Source organism: Myotis yumanensis, unplaced genomic scaffold (assembly GCF_028538775.1).
Source record: "Myotis yumanensis isolate MYYU_CA2020_CCGP unplaced genomic scaffold, mMyoYum1.0.hap1 SCAF_3, whole genome shotgun sequence".
NCBI lineage: Eukaryota > Metazoa > Chordata > Mammalia > Chiroptera > Vespertilionidae > Myotis > Myotis yumanensis.
Window position 1 is genome coordinate 96,758,162 of NW_027223754.1, and position 19,151 is coordinate 96,777,312.

The window sequence follows — 19,151 nt, forward strand, 5'->3', positions numbered from 1 at the left end:
AAGTTATTTGAGCACCCTTAAAACCATTACTGTGAATTCTTTTTAACAAATTGCTTGTCTTCATTTCATTTAGTTCCTTTTCTGAAGATTCCTCCTTTTCTTTCATTTGGGCGTTGTTTCTTTGTCTCTATTTTTGCTCTCCCTTGCATTTGTTTATATGTATTACATAGAACTACTATGCTTCCCAGACTTTGTGGTGTGGTCTTATGTAGTAGGTCTTTTGCGGGACCCAGTGGTGCAGTTTCTTTGATCTCTTAGACTGGGTGGGCTAGGAAAGCCCCTTGTTGAGTTATTGGGTTCTTCTGTTATAATTGCATCTTTAATGTTGTTGTCCTGTTCATGAATGGGATCTCATTTCAAGCTGGCTGATTCTGAGGCTCACCCCTGACCACATGGTGAGCTGTTGTGGAGGTGCTGACCAAACACAACAAAATACAACACAACAAAACATGAAAGAAAATAATTGAAACATACCTAAGACCCCTACAGCAACAATAAAAGCAACCACCAGAGAATTAGGAAAAAGAAAAGAGAGCAAGAATGATGGAGGAAAAGAAAGAAAAAACAATGAGGAGAGAACAAAACAAAAGGAAAAGGGGGTGATGGAATATTAAGGCGCAGAGATGAAATAACGGCAATAAAAGTAAATGATAGAGGAATAGGTGAAGGGAAATGTTTTAAAATAAAAGAGGGAGAAAAAAATTGAGAGGAAAAATAGAGGAGAAAGTAGATAGGCCCAAAATAAGAAAAGGAAAAAATGATGAGAAAGCAGGAGAAAAAGAAGAAGTAAATATTGAGTAGCACTGGGGAAGAGAAAAATTGGATACATGATAGAAAAAATAGAGACTAACAAAATAACAAATTAGTAAATCAGATAGATGAAAAAAATAAATAAAAAAAGAAAAAAGAGCAGGAAGAGAAAAAATAGAAAAAGAAAAGAAAAGAAGACAAAAAAGTGAAGTGGCGTTTGTCTTACTGAGTTTAGTGCCTCCTGGAAGTTCCTTTTGGGTCCTGCTCTTCTGATGACTGTGGCTAAGTGTTCTGTCTGCCAATTCTGGGCTTACCAAGAGGTACTTAGGTGCTAGCCACTGTCAGAAACTGTCCTCCTTTGGCTTTCAGTAACCTGCTGGAAGCTCCAAGTGATCCACAGGTTGTGTCTGTCTCTACAGGACTTGGCTGCACATGGGAGGGACCAATCTGCCCTCTAAATCAGGTTCATTAGCAGCATGGGGCCCAGGGCTGGATTAGTAAACTTCCCCATGTCCCCAGGCTCTGCTTCTGCCTGCCTTTGCTTGCCAGCCAGCTGTCAACCTTAATCACTCAAAAGACTATTTTTGAAAGGTCTTTAGGCAGAATCATGAGTCTAGACTACTGGGTCTCCCGTGAGATGGAGGTGCTGTTCAGATTTCAGGGAAAGTGATGGATGTGTTTCCTGTCCCAGAGCTCTTAGAGTGGCCCAAAATATTATTCTGCCCTCAGCTGGACAGATCCTTGTATGCAGTCCAGTGGGATCAGCTGGAAACCTGGAGTTTCCATCAGTTCTCTCATACAGGGAAAGCACCAGTTTCCTGGGATAATGGGGCAGATGACTCCTCCCCAATCCAGTTACTGAGGGCTCCTGAAACTGTTCAAACACATAGGCTTGGCCTCTGCTTTTGTTTTCTCTGAAAAGGTTAAAATGTAGGGTGTGGCATGCAGGGCTCCTTGGGGGTGGGGCAGGCTGTATCTCCTAGCATGAGTTTCTTTTTCTTTTTTTCTTTTCCTGTGCTATGGCTACGGGGAGTGGCTAGCTCCTCTCAGGAAAAATGGCCCTTTTCTTTTTGGAGGTGTATGACCAAATACAGGACTCCTGGCTGCTGCTTTTCCATGTCTCCCTGTAATGCTTCCCACCCCAGCCTTTCCTTAGGCACCTCAAGTCTGCACCTCCCTCCCTTCACCAAAGCCTTGGGTGAGTAGCTGCAAATGAAACTCCTGTGATCTGGGTTTAAAAAATAAAACAAAAAAACCCCTGAAACTGAGGCTTTCTCTCCAGCATGCTCTGGTCTACCAGCTTCAGACTCCAAGGTGGCCAGCAGTCCTGCCACCTTTCATGGCTGGATGTTATGTGGGCCACTGATCCTGGCTCTGGTGCTCCAGGTTGTGGAGCCCAGACTAGGTTCCAGGTCTATGTCTTCTGAGGGAACAGACCTTCATGTAGCCAAGAGATCCCTCCTCTCTCTCAGCCTGCCACCCCTGGAAGCTGGGTCAGCTCCTCGCTTGACCTCTCCTTTCCTACTGGTCTCTAGGTGTTTTCTGTCCTTCCTTGATATAAATCTCCTTCTCAGCTGGACCTCAGTTTGTAATTCTGAGTGTATGTTCCCCACTTTAGTTTTATTTCCAGTCTGGTCCTGGGAGAGGTGCAAGAAAGGTCTGCCTATTCAGCCACCATTTTCTCCCCCTCAATCTGAACTGCTTTTAAGTATGCTACTTCAGGTAAGATGCTTTGTATAGACATTGTTTAACTTTAGATTGCTAACCTTCTCTTTCATGCCAGCATCAGTCATGGCTACATGTTGTTTCAACTTCTTTTCTACTCACTCGCTCCTTTATATCTCAGAAAATAACTTCTATCTATTATTTTCTACTTAAATTACTTGCGAAGGTCAACTATTAATCCCTAAATTCCACATTTGTTTTGGGTACCATCCTTTTTTACCTTTCTGTTACACATGACACTCTGGAAGTTCCTGCATTTTTCTTGACTCTCATGAGAGCATTTTAGATATTCATTCCTAAATGCTGATAACTTGTGACCATAGGGATGGCTAGCAGCACCTTAAAATCAACATCCAGTCAATTCTAAACAATTCTGTCCTACTTATCCTCCAGTCAGTAGCTCTGCCTCCTTCCTTTCTCTGTTCTTCCAGTCATCAAGCTTAAGGGTGGTCTTTGACCCTCTATTCTCCTCTCTCTTGTAGACTAGTGGGTTTCAAATATTTTTACTAATCATCCAATCTCTAATTAATCATTTGATGAACATCTGAAAATTAACACAGCTAAAACTAGAACTGCTCTAGAGAATGAGAGAAAGAATTGTTCCTCCCTAACTCAACAATAGTTAGTAAACTTGGTCTCCTCCATGAAGGTTATTTCCAGTCTCACTCCTGGAAATCACTACAGGTAATTCAGAGCCTCAATTAAGGCTTCCTAACCCTCTATTCTCATCTAGTCCAATATCTATTGTTTACCACATCCAGATTCATGGGTCCAAACACAGTTCTGATAGACATGGGCCCTTATGGCAGGCACAAGGTGGTGGCCTACTCAATATCTGCTCTCTCCTTTTTCTATAAGAAAATAATACGTTCTGTGCAGGTGTGGGCTGTAAAGTGCTCTGAGAAGCTGGACCCTTACCTCATATCTAGGGAATAACCATCTCTTTCCAGTGGTGGATTTAGGGGAGAATGTGTAAACCATTTCTGGCCTATGGGACCAAGGAAAATGTTGGGAGCTTCTGTAAATTTATCTCTCTGATAAAAAGAGATATATGACAAAGGAGAAGCCCTCTGACCTCTTCTTACCTTTGAATGTGATTTTGGGAAGACATGATAATTCTAAGTTGTGGCACCTTAAGGGACCTTATGGGGATCATCAAGAGAGGCCGACTTTCAGCCTTGGCACCACTGATCATGAAATTATTTAATTCCATATTTTTTGTTATGTGCATTACATAATGTCCCCATTATTTTTTAAAAACTATTTTATTGTGTTTTTTTAGAGAGGAGAGAGTGGGAGAGAGAGAGACACATTGACATGAGAACGAAACATCTATCTGCTGCCTCCTGCCCACCCCGCACTGGGAATCAAGGCTGCAATCCAGGCATGTTTGCTCACCCAGAATTGAACTGGCAACCCTTCAGTGCATGAGATGATGCCCAATCAACTGAGCCACACCAGCTGGGGCATATAATGTTCTTATTGTTTAAACAACTTTGGGAATTTTGGTTATGACTTTACAACTGAGAGCCTACTATCAACACCCCAGGCTTCCCCAATGCTTAATGGATCAAGTATAATTCTTTGCCCTAATATTCAATGCCCATACTCAGTCTAATTTTTCAGTGTAATTTGATACAGCATTGTACATTTACCATTGATGCCAGCCACATGTAATCTCTGGCCACATGCTCATGTTATTTGCTTCACTCAGCATGTGTTCCTTACATATCTCAACCTCCAGTTGTCATCCTTGGGTTTTCTCTGTAAACTTATATGGAATTTCTCTAATATTGCTGTAATGCAATTATTTATGTGTGTCTTATTCCCCTCTGTTGCAAGATCGTTAGGAGATGAGATTAAGTCTTCCCCAACTGTATGCTCTGCAGTGCTCAGCATGGTGCCCTGTACATAAGCAACCCTTTGTAAATGTCTTTTCAGCTAATATAAGCCTTGCTTTGATCTGGTTTCTTGCTGGTGAGTCTCAAAAAGGGTCAAAGACATTGCTCTCTTGGAAATAATCTAGTGTTAACCTTAGTCTAAAAACTGATTAAATGGAAATATTCATATATAATATTTCCAAGCCATAAGGGAGACTTAATTGAAAAATGCAGTTCAACCTCTTATGGCAACAATATCATGAACTCCCTATTTTTGGGTTCTAACAACATGTATCATTAATTTAATCTATTCACTTTGACAAAGTAATATTTATTTAGTGGATCACCACTCTATCCTGTTTTTACAAATGCTACTTACTTGTTATAAACCTTTTTGAATTTCAAATATTGTATACTCCTTAAACACATTTAGTACTTATTTCTCTATAGTAGGGATCATCTTCAAATGGGATCAATTCCATGTTGAGGTCTACTTCAGGCATATTTTTCTGAAAACTCAAAGTCCATGGGCCAAATAATTTTTTTCCCTAAGGAATTGAGAATAAGCCATCAAAATAATTATAATGATAACATGATATCTAGAAAGAATCCATGTTCATTACTAATATCCTCTTTTATAATTAGCTTTAGCAGGATATGTCTTTTAATAAAAACAGCTATTTTCATGATTATTTTAGAGGCTTAGTTGAGAATTATCAATTTAACATCACTTAAAAAATTCCAGCTCGGCCAGAGTGGCTCAGTGGTTGAATATCAATCTATGAACCAGGAGGTTATGGTTTAATTCCTGGTCAGGGCACATGCCAGGGTTGTGGGTTCAATCCTGGTAGAGGGCATGCAGGAGGCAGCTGACTAATGATTCTCTCTCATCTTTGATGTTTCTATCTTTCTTTTCCTTTCCCTTCCTCTCTGAAATTAGTAAAAATATATTTTTAAAAATTTCAAGTGAAAACATAAATTAGTTGAATTAAGCATACAGCTTAATTTGGTTTGCTTACTTTTCACCCTTACAAAACACTGTATTACCATATATTTGCCTTTTATTTCCAGTCATTTTAATGCTTTTGGCCTTAACTTTCATATATCCCAAGGAAATGCTGAATTTTAGAAAATTAAATGGTTTTTTAAAAACACCTATATACACAATAAATTCTATTGTGTTCCCTTTTCATTTTAAATTTGTTGAAAGTACATTGAAAGTTAGTTTCAGATCTTAGGCCAAGCTACACTGAAAAGGAAAATTTTGATGCAAAAAATATGGCCTGGAGATTTATATATCAAACTGTGAACAAAGTTACTTCTGGAGAGGAGTGTAGAATGATAACTTTTATATACTTCTTTATGAGTTCATGTATTCCAATGGATGGGTACACATGAGAACACCAATCTACATTATTTCTACTTACACTGATAGATGTGGAGAAAGGTCTCCCTGAGCTTGTTGGTGAAAAGAGGCTCAGGGAGGTCCCGGAAGAACTGTTTCACCATATCTGCCACGTCATAAGCGGACTGGTCCTCATAGCTGAGGTTCTCAGGGGATTTCTCGTTCATTTGACGTAAGGCCTGGATTCTAGATTTCACACCAGATTTTCGAAAAAGGCCCACCTGAAACAAGTCACAGGGACATGTTAGTGAGGCCATGTTTGCCCAGACATTCTCTTCCTAAGACAACACCTTGGTAGTGATGAGAAGGTGTGGAATCAAGCCTGGATAAACAGCAATTGCATCCAAATAAGTAAACTGTAAATGACTAGTTTAGCTACTTTGGATAGCAGTTGAATACTGATTCCTCTCCTAAAAAATGAAGATAAGAATAATAATACCCCACCTCACAGGGCTATTGAGGAGACTAAATGAGAATATATATGTGACTGTGCTTTGTAACTTCTTAGAACACAATAGATGTTATTTTATTCATTTATTCAACAGGTAGTGGTTAAATACCCACTATTATATCAGGCATATTTACAGTTCATTAGTGAGCAGACCAGACAAAATTTCCCACCCCCGAGTACTGACTTAAGTGTGGGTTTGAGAAATTTTGGTCAATGGAAGGTTTGGTGGATCCCAGATAAACAGCCATATCCAGTGCTCCTTTTGGGGGTGAGGTTTATAGTAACGATAAGCGTGTATTTTTATTTCAGAGTCTTAGGATGCTTTTCCTTTTTCGGAATTTTTGTAACACTGGCTATGCGTGTTTTTCAGGTGATGACTGGCACTTACCAGTCTGCCTGGTTAATTATTATGTGCATAAGCTCTGGATCTAGTGAGAATGATTCCTGGGTGGCTTTTCTTCAGACTTCAAGACATTGTGTTATGCCTCTTTCATCCCTAAGCTTTAGACTCTTACCCCATTTGACAAAGAAATGCAGCAATAAGGCATGAAAAAAATGAAGGCCCTGATAGGGATGAAGGAGGTGGAGCAGAGACCTATGAAGCGGGAGGTTCCTGCAGGTTATACTCTGGGCCCTGTAGACTCTGCACATTCTGAGCTTCCCTGGGACCCCTGGTTTACAGTGAACTAGTATGTTTGCTATTTTTAAATGCCTGTAGGACACTGAGTTGCTCAAAACTCAGTCCTTCAAACCTCAATCTCCACTTTTCTCACACCCCAAGGACTTACAGGTTGGCCCACTTTTGAAAGCAAGGTGGAAACATTCCCAGGTGGCAAGTAAGCATTGGCCCGTCATCTCTAGACCTGGAGAAATGTGCCACTCACCTCACCACTGCTCTGTATACCAGGCAGGCCTCAACCCAAGTTCAGGTGTCTGAGGAGAGCTCTCTTGGTTGCTGCTATAAATAGAGAGCAGCCCCAATTCTTTAAAATTGCAGTAACAGCAAGGGAAGAATTCTAAGCAATCAGAGAATACTGAGGTTTTTGTATATGCCAGCTGAGTGGATCACAGGGGAATTTACCCTGCTACTTTTTGTGGAAATAAAAACAGAATTCTTAGTAATACGTCTTTGCATTCCAAGGCTTATCACCTTAATTCCACAGATGAGGCTATTCAGGCATGTCACTTAAAATATTAACTACTTTAATTTTTATCCTTAAAGTTTGCCATGTCTAGGAAATGCAACACTTGGCCATACTTGGGTGACTCTCCAAGAAGAATCTAAAGAACCCTCTGGCAACTACTCCAAATTTCATCAAAGTGCATGAGAAGAAAGCATGTACTGTCAGAAGAAAACTTCAGGATGTCAACTGAGTGTTCCCTGAAGTGAGATCCAGCCTGAATTTGTTTACATCTCAACTTTTCTAATTCTGGAAGGAGGCCCAGGGCTGTGCGAAGGGCTGTGTTGCACAGGAATCCTCAGAATCCAAGTGCCCATAAAGTGAATTCTTAAGTGTGAGTCACATTATCTTCAGGTGAGTTGGTGTTTACTCAGTCTGAGAATTCCGGTTTACTATTTTTAACAGCAGAGAAAAATTGATCAGGATTTACTGGTATAAAGAGAATAAAGTAGACAAGTGTTTGTGTGAAAATTGCTGAACGCGGTTCCTCTTTTGTCCACTTCATCTTCCTGGTGTGGTTTCTGGTGCACACTGGTGTGCATGTACACACATCTCAGCAATGTTTTCTTTGTACTGTTCTGTTTCCAACTTTCTTTCCAGTTTCATCAAATATTGTTATTTTAATTATTTTAGACATGTCTGCAGCACTCCAGCTGTGGGCTCAGAGCTGCTTGTTCTGACTTAGGTCTCACAGGCTGTCCAGAGAGTTGTCAGATATTTATTTGTTCTTCCTCAAATTCTGACAATAACCTTTCCACCCCACCCTCAGCTTCCAAAGGGTGTGGAAAATATCTTTGGGTTCTGTGGATTTTGTTAGAAGCACAGAAGGACATTTCTTTTCTAACTGTAATAAAGAAAAGGTGGTCTGAAATCAGACCAGATTCCCTATGTCGTAGTTGAGGATGCAGAAGAGAAAGGTGGAAAGAACCCCAGTCTTCAAAAATGTCTTTGAGCTGATGGAAGAACTAACCCTGGAACCATCCCAATTCCTGACTCCTTATGTGGGGCTCATGAATTTCCTGCTGCTTTAGCCATTTGGGAACTTCTGTTATTTTCAGTGGAAAACTCGCTGCACACAGTAAGTAGAAGTTTCCTTTAATGGTGGAGAGATCCTTAGACCAGAGAGAGCTTCTATCAGCCTTCATGGAATAACCTTGGGTGGTGGCATGAGTGAGTGCCAATACTCATTTCTTCCGCCAAAAGTTTTCAGAGCAGTGATAAAATTGGTCTTTTGGGCTAAATTTTTTTCTAAATACAAAATGGAGAACTGAAGAAACAATTTAAAACCTGTTGCCTCTAAGAGCACCATGTCATCCCCACTGAAGGAGGCCACCCCAGGTCCCTTAGCTTCTTAAGAGGAAGACTCAAGGAGTGCACAGTGTCTTTCATTTGCTCCATGTCTGTCACTGGTAGACAGGCGACCAGGGCCTCACACTTGGTTTAATACTCGTCACTATTTTGAAATTCTTAACTTATAAACAAGGAATTTCACATTGTCATGCTCCCACCCACTTTAAATCCTCCCTAAAAAGGGAAGAATAGTGGTCAGCAATGCAAATTAATTTTATATGCATCTCCCTTGCACATGAGCTCTTATTTTATAAGGATGAGTGATGAGTGCTTCTTTGGACTAGTTTTTTTATTCGTCTCTCTTTTGTCTTCCAGTTAACAACTCAGCTATGAAAAAGCAAGCACACAAGGTATAATTGAAAAAGACAGGCCCCAGATCCTCACTCATCTCATCTGGGGTAGGCAACAGGGAGTGTGATGAGCAGGCAGCAGGTAGAGGACACTTGTACTGAGTATGAAGAATCTTCACAGCATAATTTGGCCTTCAAAATTTACTTCTCCATTAGGAGAAGTTGGGCATAAACATTGCATTAGAATTCAAATTTCATCTCAATAATATTAGGTCTCCTTGTTGGCATCCTGTTTGTGCTAATGATGTTTATCAGGACTTCCATTTCCTCTTCTTAAGAAATGTGCTCAGCTAATGAAGAAAGGTTGGTTTTATTCAGAAGACAGGGTTGTAAGGGTGGTATGCTGTGGTTTTGATTTTAAGCACTGCGGGGTTAGCCTCTTCTGCAGAGACCTCATGTTTATCAGGAGCCTGGTAGAATCTACACTTCTTTGTACAGTTGATTTAGGGCAGAAATAAAAGCTCAGCCAACAAAGCAAGGCTCCTCTCACACACTGCTATGTCTGAATACTAATGGTTCATAATTGAAGGCTAAACTCCCTTATTTCATCCGAAGCCAGATGCAAGGGGCAAAATGATACACTGTGTTTGGTCATATATAAACTGCTCTGCACTTAGGAGTGTAGGAGGTGAAACGTTGGCAATGTTTCAGGACCCTGTTTTCCACTGTTTACCATGAATGCTGTGTTTGAGGTTTTGGTGCACACTATCCTTCTCTCTATTCATGTCTTTTGCTTCAAACAGCAGACTGGACCAATAATAGTAGTGATACTGGTGCTGCATGTTATTCAGAATCTATAGGGGCCATGGCTGACTGGTTCCCAGTCTATGTGATGAGGAGAGCAGACATATTACAATTCATTCATTTATACCTAATCTTGCTCAAGAAAGAACTCCAGGCTACTTACAATGATCTATAAAATACAATAAAATGCAATTAAATTAAAGAAAATAGAAGAGAAACTTAGGAGTGGGAAGGGAAAAGGGGACCATACATTTAATTAATTCAAAGCTGGCATCAAACAAAGAAGTTACTACTATTCTGCTGCACTGAAAATTGGTATCTGATTCTTCAAGAGACCATCCTGATTCTAGTAACTTTGATCTTGGTATTAGGGTTGATATAAGCATAAATAGCCAGAATCTTTGAGTTCTTGTAGCTTGGCTCATTCCTGTCCACTGAGCCCAAGGCCAGGGGTAAATCAATAAAAATTACAAATAATCTTCGGTTTCTTCACATGGCGTTAAAGAATATAATGAACAAAAGCCATATTGAATAGTTGTCTAAAAATATTCCCACTGCTCAAGGTTGCAATTTATCAAGTGACAACATGGCTTTTATTTGGGAAAGAATGTCTAAGAAACTAATGGGTATTAATTTGGAGAAAAAAAGACTTGGTCTAGAAATTTATAGGATGGGTAGCACTTTGGGCCCAATCATAGTCTACCATGTGGTGGTCCCCAAACAGTCCTGGAGACAGAAAATGATCTCCAAATATTTTGTTTAGCTTGAGCTTTTAAATCAACTCTACAAGATGAGGGCATATTTGATTTAGCTGATATTTGTTTTCATAATTTACTTGCATATTTTAAACAGTTGTAAATAAATTTTCCTGGTCATAATGCTGCTTCAAAAAAAAAAAAAAGAATTAATAAAAGAAAATATAAAAACTAATTCTTTTAAAAGAAAGATAACAGGGCTAAAAGAAATGCTATGAAATCAATGGTGGCATTAGGACAATAATTAAAAAGGAAATGCAGTATATAATTTCTAGGGAACACAAATTAGACATCACAGCTGAAAACTATTGACATTAACTTTCTGCAGTCACTCCAGGGAGTCATTCAAGGTGCCAATGAGAAAACATGCTCAAACAGCTTGACGAAATATAGCCTGGTCAAATTAAATATTTGTATATATAAAAGCCTAAGCGACTGAAAGTCCGAATGACTGAACAACCGGTAGACCAGCTGCTATGATGTGCACTGACCACTAGGGGAAGATGCTCAATGCAGGAGCTGCCCCCTGGTGGTCAGTGTGCTCCCACAGCCAATCTTCCACTGACGGCCAACCTCCCACAGTCCCTCCCCCTGGCCAGCTGGCCCCGATCGGCCCCCATCGCAGGCCAGGCCCAGGGATCCCACCCGTGCATGAATTCATGTACCGGGCCTCTAGTTAACCTATAAAGATCACAATGCCTTTTATTTTCGGTGAAGCTCGTTTTGTCTGATGCTGGACAATGACTCTGTCTGGCATTTCATAAATCCAAGCCTGTGTTTGGGATTTCCAACTATACCTGGTCAAGGCAGTTGCTGCGAAGATATCTGAGTGCTTGCTGAATACTCTGAGGCAGGGGCTGTCCCGTTCTCTGGACGTGAACTATAAGAGGAACGCCAAAGACAGTCTTGTCTTTGTAATCAGGAACTTTCATCCTCTTCATGAACTTTGGAACTGACCTAGAATTCACAGAAACCAGGTCATCAAGCCTCCTGGGGCCTACTGTTGGGAGAGGCTGTGAAAGCAAGCAAGAGGGTAAAGCCAAGCTTTTGTAGGAATAGCCAACAGGCATGAGGGAATTCAATATTTCTCTCTTTATTAATCACAGTTCATGGAAGGACAATGTGTGCCCCTTGCCTATGTTAGAACTCTATTATACAGCATGATTCACGTTAACAGATGGATTTATGGCTCTGTTTTCAAATCAAGTGGTCGACTTTCTAATTTAATTGTGACTACACACCTCTCAAGTAATAAACACTTAAAAGTCCCCAACAAGACTAAATGAAACTTAAAAACTACAACAACAAGAAGGATTAACTTAGTTGGGTTGGGGGAGAAAGGAAGGGAGAGAAGATAAAAAGCATTTCTTGGCTATAATTTTCTAGAACTAATTGTACCTTTTAAAGGAAATTTTAATACACAAGCACATTAATTTGATCATGCAACTTACAACTTTCTAAATTATTTTTATAAAAGCATTGCCAATTCTTCTATATACATAATATATACCATAGGACAATTAGTGACACATTTAATATTTTTTCAAATCATCTAAAATAGGTCCACATTTAAATTCCAACACATGCTTTGTCAAGTCCTTATTACAAACATTTTACTGCATATTCTTGTTTTTATTTGCCAATTAAATAAAAGTAGACATGTCCCTGAAGAATGAAATGCCTTTTGAATGAATCAATGCTCTAGGTGTTGAGCTCTGCATTGGTCTGAAGGTACAAATAACAGATGTTTCCTTGCAAACTGCCAGAATTACTTTACAGCAAGTTTATTTTTTATTACTCCGTTCACAATTAATCAGCTTTTACTTAACTACTTGACTTTTGTTCTTGTTGGAGCCTGAGTGCCTTCCCTGGACACTGGCAGAGAGCTACAAATAAAGCCATGCTTCCTGCAGGCTACATCCCCTCCCAGTTGAGGCAGCCCAGGAAGCAGACAGTAAGGCAGAACTCTGGGCATTATTTTCAGGAGGTCAGCAAGTAAAGGCAATGATCAGGTTTTCAGAAATCAGAAAGCAAGTACTAAAGCTTTTGCAATCATACGCTTAGCTCTAGCCAAATGTTGCCCTCTGGAGTGAACATGCTACGCACCATGCCCAGCCGTGTTTGTTGGACATGGAGTGCTTCTCCATGATGGCCGTGAGGCGGAGCAGTGAGAAGCGCTGGAGCAGGTTCAACTGGCCGGCAGTCTGGTTGCTGATGTGGGGTGATGCCGTGGATGGCTGAGGCTGGTGTGAGAGCTGGAAACTGTTCCATCGGAGTCGCCTTTACCGGAGAGACCATCAGAGAGGCAGTCACAAAGTGGATATGTTATCCAGAAACACAGGATGTGACTAATTTTTAAGTGGCTATTCAAAATAGGTTCAGTGCCAAGAAAATCACCAAGCAAATGAAAACAGAAGACACAAATGCAAAGAACAGACCAAAGAAACTACTTTTTCCAAGTCTGATAAATCTGGGAAAAAGTCATTATCCGTTTCATTAGGAGGTTTAAATAAGTTATATAACAATTTTTACTTGTTCATCCCTAAATTTGCTCCCAAATGTTGAAAGCAGCTGTTTTGTGTGTGTGTGTGTGTGTGTGTGTGTGTGTGTGTGTGAAAGAGAGAGAGAGAGAGAGAGAGAGAGAGAGAGAGAGAGAGAGATAGATAGGAAAAGAGATCTCAATGTTTGGGAGCACTAGAATATTTTTATATTGCTACCCTGTCCCTGCACTCACCTCTCATTTGGTGTTGAGATGGAGCCTGATAGGCACAGATGAAGCACTCCTGATGTCATGACACATCAGTGAGTCCCAACAGACATCACTGTCTCCACTAGAAGCACACACATTATTACTCTTTCTACTAGTTAGGCCCATCCAAGGCCATTGCTGTAGGGTACTTCTGAAGTGGTCTTTGAACAACAGCTTTTATATACTTTGTAACTTATATTGTAAAACCAAACTAAACGTATGAAGTACACACCTTAGATATCAGAATTTTCTCATACAATTAAATTAAAAATAGTTTAACATTTGTGGTAGAGATATTTTTTAATCAATACTGTTGCAAGGTCATGGAAAGCACCTGTGTACAGGCACTGGGCCTCCATTATCAGTGATTATGAATGGTGCCTCACATAGACCTTTGCACATAAGCTCATTTAAAAAAAATAAAACTAAGTTGAATTAGAGGGTACACTCAGAGAAATAAAAGTGAGATAACAGGGATTCAATCACCATGTTAACTGTAGAGAAGACATACTTCTGTTCAAATGATTCCTAACCACATACATCACTTAACAGTGTCAGGCATTTAAGAAGTGCTCTATAAATGTTTAAAAAATAAATACACAGACCATAATTATTAAGAAGTGGATTAAAAATCATTTCACAAAATCATGCCACCAACCTGTTTGGCCTAGTCAGAGAGGCCCCTACACCAGAATCCCTTCTTTCTTTGATCCCAGTGGTCTCCAATTCATTAAGTGATGTTCCATCTCTTTCCACATCACTGGGTGTTGTCTGACCTTCAGAAACAGAATTGCCTTCGAAATCTAAGGTTATCTGATTAGGAAATGGAAAGGGGCATAAGCCAGGTTTTCCAACCAAGGCCTCATGTGCTTGTAGTTCATGCACTCCCTCTTGGAGCCCACTGACGTGGTGCAGAATGTCCTCTAAGTGAGGTAAGAGGTCATCTTTCTCCAAGTCCAAAAGGTCTCCTGTGCTGGCATACAATGGGACATTGTCATAGATACTGACTCGACTTGCTCTGTGGCAGGAGGCAATGAGCCCAGGCTCCCTGGCACAAGGACCATGCTGTCTACCCAGGGAGATGCTACCGGTCCTCCAGTTCACCCCATTGCTGTTGTCTGTTGGTGAGAGGCTTTCGATGGACAGTGCCTTCGGGAATGTTCCTGGTTTGTGATCCTTGGGAATGTGTACTACCAAGTTCTCCTGGGAATGAAACTCATGTGTGTGGTTTTGGTCACTTGCATTCCACAGTGCTGTTCCAGCCAGCACATCCAGGTCTTCTAAGTACATGCCCCCGCGCTTGTTGGCCTCCTGGCATTTCCATTCCTTCAGGCCAGGTGTGCTCAGCCCACTACTGCTGTTTTCTGATGGGCTGTTTTCACCACTCCATTTGCTGGAGCATTGAAGCCCTTTACTGCAGGCAACCGGGGGTGAGTTCTGGAGATCTCCATTGGGTATTTGGATGCACTGCATGGCCTTAAAGGACTCTGGCTCCTGCTGTAGCACAGGCCCGCTGATCACCAAGCCACCTGTCTGCCCCTTATGCCTTCCATGTGCTCCTTTTGCTCGGAGTGTTTCCATGCGTTTCAAAAATGATTTAGCTCTGGGCCTACTGAGTTTCTCATTCTTTGGGTGGAAAGGGTAGTTGAGGATGTCTTTGGGGGACTGTGGGAGGCTGCTGCTGAATACCATGGCATCCAGCATGACTGGGCTATCGGAGCAGTACTGGCTGGAGCAGTCAAACGCCTCCCTGCCAGTGCCCTGGCTGCCGGGGTGGCTGCGTCCGCCACTCCCACCACTGCTCTCGCTGTGGATGGAGCAGACCTCGGGCTCACTCAGGTCTGTGAGGACACTTTCACTGCTGGTTGTGTTTCTCATCCTAATGCCTCCAGATGACCCATTTCTGTCTCCTCCAGGAAACAGTGTGTGGAGGTTGTCCACGCGAGACCACCGCCGACTGGTTCTTTGGAAAGTCCATTTGTTACTGATACAGAGATCTTCTTCATCTGAGTCTTCACCCTGAAAAACATTAAGGATAGTGCACATTGGCTTGTGGCTCAGATGAAATGGGAAATCTAGGGCCCAGGGGCATGGTCCTCCCATCTCCTCTCCTTTCCCTCCATTTCATGCACACCCTCTGTTTTTTGGGGCACCTTTGAGTAAAGGTGATTCCACCATCATGCATGGTCCTGCACACCCTCTTCCTCCCCAGTGGCTAGAGGATCTCTTCCCAACCTGCCAAGCTTTCTTCCCTTCAATTTTCATAGAGTTTCTGAATCATTCCTTTTTCTCTAAGAAGATTTTCCTGACTGATTACAAAGAAGGTATAATTACCATCTGACTAGACAGTCTAAATCTGAAATATCTGTGGTCTCTTTTTCACACAGAAACTTAATCTTGCCATAAAAAGCACTTACTTCTTTCCTGAAACTTCTTCACTGAGCTCCATATTTTCCAGCTTCCCTCTTCTGAACCTCAAGGTCACTGTGTCTCCAAGCTAATGATCCTTACCTTAGTCTCCCCAACTTGGTTGTTATTGTATACTAGAGGCCCAGTGCACGACATTTGTGCACTGGGGTGGGGGACCCCTCAGCCCAGCCTGCGCCCTCTTGCAGTCTGGGATCCCTCGGGGGATGTCCACCTGCTGGCTTAGGCCAGAGAGGCTCCCGCCACCACCTCTGCGCTCACCAGCTGTGAGCCCTGCTTCTGGCTGAGCGGTGCTCCCCCTGTGGGAGTGCACTGACCACCAGGGGGCAGCTCCTGCATTGAGCGTCTGCCCCCTGGTGGTCAGTGCGCATCATAGAGACTGGTCATTCTGCAGTTCAGTCGATTCGAATATTAGGGTTTTATTATATAGGATTCCCTGTATAATTAACAGCAAAATCATCTACTGAATTTCTGTAAGAGGAATTCTGGAGATCACTAGTTGAGGAGAGTCTACCCAGCCTGTGCTGCAAGGCCGGCCTTCTTGTTTTTAATCAATTATGAGTCTGAATACCTTAGGCAGGACACACATCTATGGGCTGCTTGGGCCCTACTAATTTGCCCTATCTTACACTCGGCTCTTTACACATTTATCTTCCCTGTCTGGGTTCTGCCCGAATTTGCATCCCCTGAGAGATGAGAGTCTGGGTTACCCGAGGCCACAGATGGCCTTGTTATCTTTGCAAGTCCCTTCAGTCCAGCATAGACCTTGACCTAGAGTGCCTAAATAATAATGTCTCCATCCTCACCATGCATATATTACCAGGGCCCAACTCAGATGATTTTCAAATCTATTCCCTCATTTGTATCTTCACTCCTTTTTTTAAGCCCTTGACACTTCTCTCTGGGCCTATTATAGTCAAAACCTGGCTAGAATCCTTGATTCCAGTGTCTTTGCCATCTAAGCAGCTTTCTACAGTGTAATTCAAAGATGATCACATACGCTCCCATCCAAAAAACCTACAGCTTCCCAGGGAATATACAGTAAGAATCAAGTTGGGGAGACTAAGGTAAGGATCATTAGCTTGGAGACACAGTGACCTTGAGGGAAGCCTTCCTAACAGTCTTTGGTGTGGAATTCTAAGCCCTTTCATCCTGACTGCCATGTACTTACTTTTCTTGCCTCATTTCAGTTGTTCCTCCCGAGTTCCCTTCACTCTGCTCCCTATCCCTCAACCATTCCCCAACATTCAGCAATGTGACAGGAGTAAGAGCCACTGCTGTCCTTCCCTGGTCTCTGATGATTCTTGAGTACTAGGCTTACCTGTGAAGTTCTTCCCTTTGAAGCCTGGCTGCTCCAAACAATGACTACTTTCTCCCCTGCATGCCTGTAGTATTTGTATTAGACCTTTATTGCAGTATTTACTCATGTCACACACACCCATCTCAGTCATTCATTATATGTGAGCTCATTAAGAGCAGGGCCTGTGTTTCTGTTTTATTCACATTCATTTCTCCAAGCTCATAGTAACTGCTCAATATATTTTTGTTGATTTAATTCAGTTTATTTTATTTTAATTTGGCATCTGATTCTAAGACCCAGTTCCAAGTGCTGGTAGGACCAGTTAGAGCTTTTGTGACTGTATATAAGTTTTTTGCTCCCTCCAAAGTTTTTCTCACTTATAAAATGGGACTAAAAATAGGCCCTCTCTCATGGGTTCACTGAGGGGATTAAGTGATATAATACAGTTAGCAGTGTTTGCTTATTTGTTATTTTCTAATGTTTATTCAATTGCTTATCTATTGCCTGTCATCTATTTACATACCTATCATCCATCTTAACTCTCTTTAATTTTGCAATGTATTCTATTTTCCAGGAAAAGTGAACAGTTGCTCAGTCAATAAATGTTGAAAAACAAATAAATATTGAGATAGTTTATATCTTGAAAATTTACATTCATTTTGGGTTGGATTAAATGACAATATTGAACATTCAAGTATAAGGTGGAAGAAAGTACAAAACCAAGGTACTATTAACAAAGAATTCCATAGCTTTGGGGACATTGTGGAAAATTAGCTTTGAGTTTTAAAAATAGTTGTATAAAGGTTTGGCAAAAAAATTTAAAAAGTTGTACAAGTGGAAAAAAGGCAAGTAATCTGGGATGATGACACAAAATTATACTTAGTAGCATTTTCTACTTCCTTTCCCCCTATGATTAATACAATAAAACCTGACCTCTGAGGGCCATTATATATCAGGCACCATGATAGATTGAGGGTTGCATTCTGGATTTTCATATCACATTTCAGGAATCTAGTGATGGGACGTTGACATTAAGTAAGCATTTTGCAAAAAAGCCCTTTCAGCAAATAGTTTTTGAGAAGGCAAAAGAAGGATATGCTTCTAAAGAAATTATAGATATTTTAAAACAGAAACTATAGTATTTAGTGCTAGCTCCAATGAGCTCTCTCAAGCTAGCCCAAACTTGGTTACTGATGCTAGTAAACCACATAGTACTTGGATAAGGACTCCTTTATTTTGGTTAAGAAAAGATGCCAAGCTAGGCACTGTGGACTGGGAGTGGAAAGCCTGCCCATGTCTGCTAAGCTCTAAGAGCTTATTACACTAGCTTTGGGCAAAAGGAAGGTAATTACAACCCAACAAAAGCATGTGAAAAGTGGTGACTTACTGGAAAATAAAAGTCAAACAGTTCAGGAAATTTTTTTCAGTATTTAGATTGAACCAAAACAAACAAACAAACAAACAAAAACCGATAGTAAACAAAAACAAAACAAAGAAAAAAACATCCATTCTGTTTTAGAACCTTCCCTTTACCACAGTATGTGCCAAAGGAAATTGACCTGATTCTGTATCTTTGTTTTCCTCTAATGCAGGATCTTTCAAACTATTGATAGTAACATGTAATAAAAAGTACATTTTCTATCACAACTCAAGGCACACATAGATATTATAATCAATCAATTAATCAGACTATTATTATCCTGATATATTTTATTAAAGTATAATGACATATAATATTAGTTTCAAGTGTACAGTATAATGATTAAACATTTATACACTTTACAATCTGATTACCATAAGTTTAGTAACCATCTGTTGTTACAAAGTTATTATAATATTTATTGTTGACTATTTTCCCTGTGATGTACATCCCCATAACCTATTTATTTCATAGATGGAAGTTTGTATTTCTTATTCCCTTTCACTTTTATTATCCATGCCTTCATCTCCATCAGTTTGTTCTCTGTTGAAATCATATGGTATTTGACTTTCTCTGTCTGACTTATTTCATTTAGCTGTACTCTGATATTTTATAATCTAATTTAGTCTGTTTCCTTTTTTAAAAAATGTTGTTTGTACCCTGG

General features: G+C 40.7%; 1 protein-coding gene across 3 annotated transcripts in view; it reads right to left on the minus strand.

The window, feature by feature from the left end:
• Window positions 1–19,151, minus strand: part of STARD13 (StAR related lipid transfer domain containing 13) — a 334,315-nt gene that overhangs the window by 47,923 nt on the left and 267,241 nt on the right. For all 3 annotated transcript variants that reach the window (XM_070409174.1, XM_070409173.1, XM_070409172.1), the window contains exons 5-8: window positions 13,999–15,359; window positions 12,698–12,871; window positions 11,389–11,548; window positions 5,783–5,981 (exon numbers count right to left, since the gene is read on the minus strand). In XM_070409174.1, the coding sequence (XP_070265275.1) occupies window positions 5,783–5,981; window positions 11,389–11,548; window positions 12,698–12,871; window positions 13,999–15,359 (1,894 nt within the window). The remainder of the gene's footprint in view (window positions 1–5,782; window positions 5,982–11,388; window positions 11,549–12,697; window positions 12,872–13,998; window positions 15,360–19,151) is intronic.